General features: G+C 54.9%; 1 protein-coding gene across 3 annotated transcripts in view; it reads right to left on the minus strand.

Annotated features, from left to right (window-relative positions):
- DLGAP4 (DLG associated protein 4) overlaps positions 1–8,555 on the minus strand; it is a 90,996-nt gene that overhangs the window by 34,106 nt on the left and 48,335 nt on the right. For 2 of the 3 annotated variants that reach the window (XM_007447748.1, XM_007447747.1), the window contains one exon: positions 2,219–2,580. In XM_007447748.1, coding sequence (XP_007447810.1) covers positions 2,219–2,580 — 362 coding nt within the window. Of the gene's footprint in view, positions 81–2,218; positions 2,581–8,555 lie in introns of all 3 variants that reach the window. The other variant, XM_007447749.1, reaches the window with a different exon arrangement.

Genomic DNA, 8,555 nt, shown 5'->3' on the forward strand with positions numbered 1-8,555 from the left:
TCTGAGGAGGGTGCCATCACATCGATCGCTTTGGGTCCGTTGTCCTCCGAGAGGTGGGAATCGTTCCTTCTAGTCCTCTCCTTCACACGCATCAGAGAGAAGAAAAAAAAAAAGGACAACGAAAGAGAAAGAAAACACACACACACAAAGCCACAGCCGTTATCTGGTGTAGTTGAAGCGGGGCTGTCTCGAGGCAAAGATCGCTCCCCCAACCCTGCAGGTGAAGGGCAGGCTGGAGGCACCTGCACTAGGGGCAAACCTTGGACAGCAGTTCTGGATTTGAAAGCTGCAACCAAGGCCAAGAGCCGGCCAAGTCCCTGGGCCCTACGGGATGCCAGCCCTGGGCCTCGCTCACACTTGGCTGAGGTTACCTTCAGCACTGGGTGGGCCAGGGGAGCCACGTGCAAAGCTGGCACTCTTTCTCTATACCAGTGATGCCCTGGGCCTACCTTTCTTTTCCGGGACAGAGGTACGTGGCCACGGAGCAGCCAGGTCAGCCTCTCCGCCACCGCTCATGAATGAGGGAGAACACACACTTGACCCAGGGCTCGAGGCACCAAGGGGTGGGACGAGAGAGTTGTAGGGGTGTCCTTGGAAATAGGAGACTCTCGTCTCTTGGCTTCACAGAGGCCAGGGAGGCTTTCCCGGGCAGGGACTGAGCACCAGGCTCCTCCTTGCCATGGGGGTGCAGCTGCAATTCTCCTTCAGCAAGAGCCAGCTCAGAGGATGCAGCATCACTGGATCTCAAGAAGCTGCCTGGAGAGCATGGAGTGGGGGTGGGGTGAACCCGGGGGAGAAGCCTGGGTGGGCCCAAGAGCCAGAGTACTCAGTCCCGTGTGAACTGCTGAGTGAAAGGATCAGGGTGAGTCTAACTCTCTCAGGTCTTCTGGAAAGATAAGAACATCCGGTTTGGCCAAGGAGAGGGTGGGGCTGCCCAAAGACCCTGAGACTAGACTATTTTCTGTATTCCTTAAAATCTCTCCTGAGAGCTGTACAGGACAGGGGCTGGACCCCTTATGAAGGAGCCCAGAAAACTGAATAGTCTCCTGGCCGACTTTCTTCTTGTATACGTGCCAAAATTTTTCCTCTCCAAGAGGCAAGTGCAAGAAATCGGCCAGTGAAGCCATCTCTGGTCCATTCTGCCCCGCTTTGAGTCCCATGTTCCTTCTGTAATTTTGGTGCTTTGTCATCTACTCGGCCATGCCCAACTGCGCAGGGGTGGCTGGGGAAACGGAGATCCTGTCCAATCTAAGCCACAATGCACACCACCTGGACCTCCTTGATCGCCCTCTGGGTTTGGAGGGGCTCTGCCTCCCCCAAGCTCTTAGCTCACTGTAGCTGCCCTCCCTCCCTGCCCTGAGTATGCTCCACTTTAGTCTGGATTTAGAGCAACTCTTGAAAGCTGCAAGGCAGGGCCCAAGTTTAACCCACTCAGCTAACAGCAGACAGATTACTGATGTGAAGTGCACGCAGGAGGTGCAATGAAGCAGTGGAGGGGAAGCTGGCGCACCTGCCCTGCTGTGTGCCCTGGCCATGGGCGCACAGTGAGCCTGGCTTCCTGAAGGGTCTGCTGGCTTTGGCCACTTGGTCCCGGGGAATTATCTGCCTGGATGCTTTCTCACAGAGGGATGCACTGGGACCGACATCCCACTTCTCAATTTGACATGGGCCTGGCACCTCAAGCAACCTACCTGTCCCCAAGGCCCGAGAGGGCTCTGGGCAAAGTTCCCCTTGAGCAACCCCCAAGGCTCCAGGGCCCTGAGTCCTAGGCCCCTGGCCCTCCGCGACTATGCTCCACGCTGCTCCCACCGCCAGGCGGGGCTGTGGCCTCCACACCGGAGCTGACCTTGGAGAGAACTGTTAGGCCAGTCCCGCCTCCCACGCGTCAGCTGCCAGGGCAAAGGGTGGAGTGAAGAGACAGACAGTGGACAGGCAAACAGTGGACAGGAGATGGCTGGCTGAGTGTAACTACATTCACTGGGACAACCCATGGTTGGAGCAGGGACACCTGCCCACAGCTGCAGAGCCCGCAGCATGTTTGGGCGAACGTGAGGAAGACGTGACTATGGGTGGAATTTGGTCTGGCCACTTGGGGCCGACCCCCCAAAACAGACAAGCCACCTTTGCCCAAGAGACCTAGTGGGCCTCCACCAGATGTAATTACACGCAGGCAGATGCACGGCGTGGGCCGAGGACAGAGTGCGAAAGGGGCCCCTACTTGTATTCCTATAGATGACAGTTTCCTTTTGGGAATGGCCTCAGGGTGGGATTCGGAGCTGGTCAGCGTCCCTTGTTCGCTCTTCAAAGCTGCATGTTTTGGGGGTGGCTCAGGGGCCTCGGGGGCTGGGGTGACTCCGCCCCGTGTCACACTGGGCGGTCGGGTACTGCTGTCCAGGCTGTCCGACGAGTTGCTCAGGCCGGACTGGCTCGTCACTTCGCTCTTGTGGTCCTGGCTGTCCAGGTAGGTGTCCTGGGCAGACTCGGTGCTGCTCTGGACCGTCACGGAGATGAACGGCTTCGATGTGGTGCGTGGAGGGACCGGTGGTGGGGTCTTCTTATATGCCACTAGGCATGATGAACCTACAGATGGGTGAGAGGAGGGCAGGGGAGAAGGTGAGGCCCCAGCCCTCTCGAGCCCCTTTCAGGGCTGAGGCCCTACCTGACCCGACCCTAGCTCTGGCCTCGGTGAGGATTTCTGGAGCAGGAGAATTGGGGTCAGACACAGCAATGACCAAGACAGACAGACACAGGCCCTGCCCACCTTCATGCTGAGCCAAGGCCAAGTCTAGTGGGGGATGACCACATGGACTAAACACACCCTCCACCTGAGTCCCACACAAAGGTCTTATCCATCCGGGGCATGGGCTGGATGGTGACAGCAGAGTGGCGGTCAGGACAGCTAAGGAATGGTTAACCTCACTTGTCCTCAAGCTCACCGAGAGACCTACCACTCCCCTGCCCAGGTCTTTTCCTCCTACCCTACCTTCCCTCCACCCTTGTTTCCTCTGCCTGGATGCCCTCTCCCTGTCTGGTCAGAGACCAACACATCCTTCAGGGCTCAGCTATCCTTCCCCACATCTTGCCATTCCCACCCCACCCCTCACCTTGTTATGTGAAAACCCCACACACCAGTCTACCTCCCCCAAGACTCCATCACTCCTGGTCAGACTCTCTGTTCTCCACCAAGATTCAGGGAACCAGGACCCGCCACAGGTGGGAGTTGGTGTCTCAGAGTCCCATTCTGAATCTGGCCCAGGGCTGGCCCACAGCTGGCTTTGTAAACGCTGAACTTTTTGTTCTGAAACGGGAGGTGCTTTTCAAACAGCAGTAGCTACTTGCTGTGAGGGGCTGGGTCACATCCAGCGGCTTTTCTCAGCATCTTAACTCCAACTGCCCTTTCCCCAGTGAGGACTGAAACGAGCCTCTCCCCGGGTGAGGCCCGGGCCAGAAGAGGAGCCAGAGGAGTGGCTTTAAGCCTTGCCTTCAAGGGACTGCCAATCACGGTGATGGTGATGGCTCATTGGAAACCCTCAAAATGAGGCCCAGTGCCACAGGGGCAGTGACAAGGCACAGCAGAATCCATTCATCTGCTTCTGTGAGATATCACTACGCAAACATCAGAATGACCAAAATAAAAACCGGTGACAACACCAAATGTTGGCGAGGATGTGGAAAACTGGAATCACTCATTCACGGCTGGTGGGAGTATACAATGATAAAACCATGGAAAAGTAAACATGCAATTACCATACAACCCAACAAGTGCACCTTGGGCATTTATCCCATAGAAATGATAACACATTCACAAAAAACTTACACAGGAATGTTCATGGCAGCTTTATTTGATATAGGCCAAAAGTGGAAACAAGCTCACCGAGAGACCTACCACTCAATGGGTGAATGGCTGTGGTGCGCCCAGACCACGGAACACCACTCAGAAACAAAAAGAAATGAACCACTGATACAAGCAACTACTTGGATGAATCTCAAGTGAATTACACCGAGGGAAAAAGCAATCTCAAAAAGTTACAAACCACATGATTCTATTTATAAAGCATTCTTGAAATGACCTAATTATAGAGATGGGAACAGATTAGTGGTTGGTGGGGAGACTAGGGGGAGAGAGTGATGGGGAGGCTGGAGGGACTTGGTTATACAGGGGCGACAGGGAGGACCCCAGTGTGTACAAAGTGATGGGAGTTCTATATCTTGACTGTGGTGGTGGATTCATGAACCGACACATGCAGTGAAACTGCAACAAACTAAAAAAACCACAAGGTGATACAAGTGAAAATGGTGAAATCTGAGTAAGATTGGTGGGTTGTACCTATGTCAATATTCGGGTTATGATAATTATACTACAGTTTTGCAAGATTTTTCCATTGAGGGAAACTGGGTAAAGGGTACACAGGATCCCTCTGTATTATTTCCTACAACTGTATGTAAATTACATACAATCACCTAACAATAAAAAGTGTAATATGCAAAGCCCGTCTGTCTGTTTGCCTGACAGAAATGTACTCGGCCAGCCCTGCACTGGGGTCCAGGAGAGCTCGGAGCCCCGTCAGCAGAGAAGCAGCTGCGATACAACTACTTCAAGAGCGAAAGGCCACAGCAGAAAAGCCCAGGAGCTGCGAGCCGCGTCTTGTGCTTGGCCTAGTCTAGGTGACTAAGTGCTCTGGGAACTCAGAGCCAAGAGCACTGTTCCTCCTCTGTTCAAAATTTCCCAGTTCTGCTCAGGGATCCCCCCAGACAGACACACCCACAGTCTCTGACTCCCCAACCCAAGAAGGGTGGTGCGGGGGCAGGAGGCGGGGCTTCGGTCTGCAGGAGAAGGACCCTCCAGGGCCCTGCCCCGTGGAAAGGGACGGGCCTGCTCTGGAAGATGAGCTCCTGTGTTCAGCTGGTTGTGAGGCACAGGCTGACAGCCGAAAGCTGGGCCGCTTACTGAGCTGTGCTCAGCAGCTTTATGGCTTTGTAATTTACACCTCACGGTGACTCTGTGAGGTGGGGATATGATTATGCCCATTTTAAAGATGTGGCACGCGAGGCTCAGAAAGTTAGATAACTTGCCCAGAGCTGCCAACAGCAAGTGACAATCACATCTGTTCGGCTGCACAGCCCACCACACTCCACTCCCCGGGCCTCAGCCGCCCCCCCCCCACCCCCCGTTTTCTGGGCTGGGGCTGCAGGTGTCTGAGGCTTTCACTGACCACTTTGCCCCTCAGCATCCTGCTGGACTCTGGAGCCAGTGTGCAGGGGCACATCCAAGCTGAGGCCTGACTGCTGGAGGAGGAGGGGCCTAGACTAGAGGCAGAGGCCTGGCTTCCAGGCCCCGACAATGCCTCACCGAAGTCCCTGTCCCCCAGTGAATTTTCAGTACCTTTATCTGTTCAGTGGGGGTGGAGGAGTTCTAACAGCACACCGTATTCACATAGCTCTTGACTAACTCACAGCATTTTCCCATTTATGCTCTCATTTAAGGGTAAGTATGGAGGCTCCCCTCACTGTGACTGAAAGGGAGACTCCTGCTAGGAATCCCTCCTCCCCATTGCCTGAAATTCTACCATTTGAGAGTCATTCCTTTGGTAGTGAGGATCCAAAAGCCAGAAGGCAGCAGAGAACCAGACAAGCCTGAGTTCAGACCCCAGCTCTGTCATATACCAGTTGCGTGGCCACGGGGAGTGATTACATAGGCTACATCACAGAGGTCAAGGCTCAGACAGCCCAGTGCTGGCATTGCTCTGACTAGTTTCTGGTACAGAGGGAGACAGGCCTGGAGGACAAGGGGTGAACCAAAATTTTACCACTCCCCAGACACTGGTGGGGAGGCTGGACTGGTTCTCTGACCAGCCAGGGGCAGTCTCCCCCAAGAGCTGGACATGTAGAGAAGCCCATTCAAGCCCATGACCACCAGAGCCCAGCAGAGACACGACTCATTGGGGATTTCAGGATTTGTTTGTTTGGCCTAAATATCCCAAAAAAGCTTCAGTGGAGTCTTCTGCCCCAGATCAGAAAAGCGAAGCCCTAATCTGCTCAAAATGTTTAAGGGGGGGGAATATGCCCCTAAAGGGGGTGGCAGTGAGCATGAGGACCCAGAACTGGGCTCTAAGCCTGGCGGAGGCCATGTGACCCCAGTCAGGGTCCTTGTCCCCCACCTGTGGTGGGGCTAACACTGGCCTGGAGGAGTCAGTCTGTGCAGGGACCTGCCCCGCCCAGGAGATAATGGGACTGTCCAAGGGCCTGGAAAGAGGACTGACCCTCCAGCCTCTCTCTCAGGGTTGTGTAGGCCAGAGTCCTGCTGACACAGCCACTCATTAGAGAGAAAGTGAACTAGAGGGAGGCCAGGCCAGATGGCCAGATGTGGAAGAAGAAAAAGTGAACTCATCTTGGATTCTCTATGTCTCCTGGGGCACAGGTGACAGCCAGACAAGTGGTGTGACTAATGGAGAGGATTTCGGGGCATCTCTCAGCTGTGAGCACTGTCCCCCCCAGGGCAGGGGGATGGGGCCCGAATCTACAGGACAGCTCTCATTTCACAGGCGTGAAATGCCAAGAAACATAGGCCAACACCTCCCCCAGCCCCTTCCAACGTGGCAATCCAGGCAGTCTGTGTTCCTCCCGCCCACCACACTTCCTCCCACCTCGGGGCCTTTACACAAGCTGTTCTTTCTGCCTGGAAGGCTTCTCTCAGCACCTCACATGTTTCAAGTGTCACTTCCCCTAGGAGGCCTCCCCTGACTGCTCCCTACTCTCCCATCACTCAGGATCTCCATCAGGGCGCCCATCACATTTGTCATCAGCTCAGCGAGGCATTTACTTGCTGATGGTTACAGGCCTGAGGCAGCTGGGGGCTCTGTCTGTCTTGGCACAGCAGGTCGTGTCCCGGGCCCAGGGTAGTATCTCAAGCATAGAAAGCTCTCAATAAATATTTGTTGAATAAGAAGAAGAACCTCATCATCGCTACAAAAACCCCTCAGTTGCCAAAAATCAAGATTTAGCCATAGTGAAGGCTCCCGGCACTTTAGAACCCAAGGTTCTAGTCCCATCTCAAATTTGGAACCCTTTCTGCTTGGTCCCACCCACCCATCCCTACAGCCTCACCTCCTGCCCTCCCACCCGCTCAGCATGCCCCTTCCAGCTTCACAGAACCCACACACCCTTCGCAAACACAGCACACTCTTCAGGCGCCAAAGCCTTTGCATGTGCACCGTTTCTGCCAGAACCCCTCTGCGCATCCTTCATGCTTCCCGTCCTCTGGCCAGTCCCTCCACTCTCAGCCCTTTCTGGCCCAGGCAGAGTCCGACCCTCTCCTCTGGAGCACTCAGGGCTGTGGCCAGGTCTCCGAATGAGCGTGTGTCCCATGCGGGTCAGCAGCCGGTCCCCAGTCCAGAGGGTGCACAACCATCATTTGCCAATTAAACCTTAGAGGGAAGCAAGTGCCCCCAAGACCCAAGATGTTGGTCCGGCCAGGATGTAACTGCGGTCCTCCCTGTCCTGGGGAGACATTCTATGTGCCACAATTTACACCAAAATGGCATATGGGTCCAACTCTCTGTCCATTCACTCTTGGAAAACTTTCAGATTTGCCCAGGAAGCTTGGGGGTGAACATCACTCCAGGGTGACTGTCTCCTCCAGCTGGTCCTTGTGCATATTTTTAAAGATCCTGAGTGAAACATCGCTGAGACACAGCATTGTCTGCACACTGCACAGCTGTGCTCGGGGGCCGCATGCTTCCCTGCCCTCACCTTGGCCATGCCGGTCCCTCACGCCAAGGCTCAGACAGAAGCTGGTTGTGTGATGCCACCTGCCCCCGGCCCCAGACATCCAGCCCAGCCTCCCTGCCCCACTGTGCACAAGTCCTTGCTTCTTCTAAGTAGAAGCTCCCTTTGTCTCATTTCCGCCTTCTGCCCTAGATTTTATCCTGCAAACTCTATTTTTCAGGTCAGAATGAATTTGTTTCCACATCTTGTTTTTTTAATGTCAAGGTGTATAAGATGGCCAATCGGAGCTTCAGGTGCTCAGAGTACTGGCTGTGGCTCCATTTCCCCAGCAGCCCCAGTATGCTAGCCTCCTGCAAGTGCCTTGGGGGCCCAGCCTAGTCCTCACGTCTGCTGGCTCCCAAGGGCCCGAGCTTGGCAGGGGTGCTGAAGGAGAAGCGGCCTAATCAGTGTAGGAGCCATGGCTGCAGGCTTTACATAAGAGGCAGCAGACCCATGCAAGACCCCACGTGAATGGAGCTGGCCTCAGAGCCAGAACCCCCTAGACTCCTTTGCTGGCTCTGCCCGGCTTGTCGGAGGAAGGGCGGAGAGCCTATAAGAGCCCTCCTTCTCTCACCCGACAAGTAACCTTGTCAAACCACGCAGCTAAATCGGGGAGCTCACTTGTGTGCTACGGTTAAAGCAGAACTCACGGCTCCCGCCCACCTAGCCTCAAATTCCTCCCCCCTTCCCTATTTCTTCCCCCAAAGCAGGGGAAGCTGGGAGAGAATTCCAAGCAGCTAAGTCAGGATCGGGGACAGACTGATCTCTCAGAGCCACTTTCCTGCTGACGG

This window comes from Lipotes vexillifer, unplaced genomic scaffold (assembly GCF_000442215.2).
Source record: "Lipotes vexillifer unplaced genomic scaffold, Lipotes_vexillifer_v1.1 scaffold397, whole genome shotgun sequence".
Taxonomy (NCBI): Eukaryota; Metazoa; Chordata; class Mammalia; order Artiodactyla; family Lipotidae; genus Lipotes; species Lipotes vexillifer.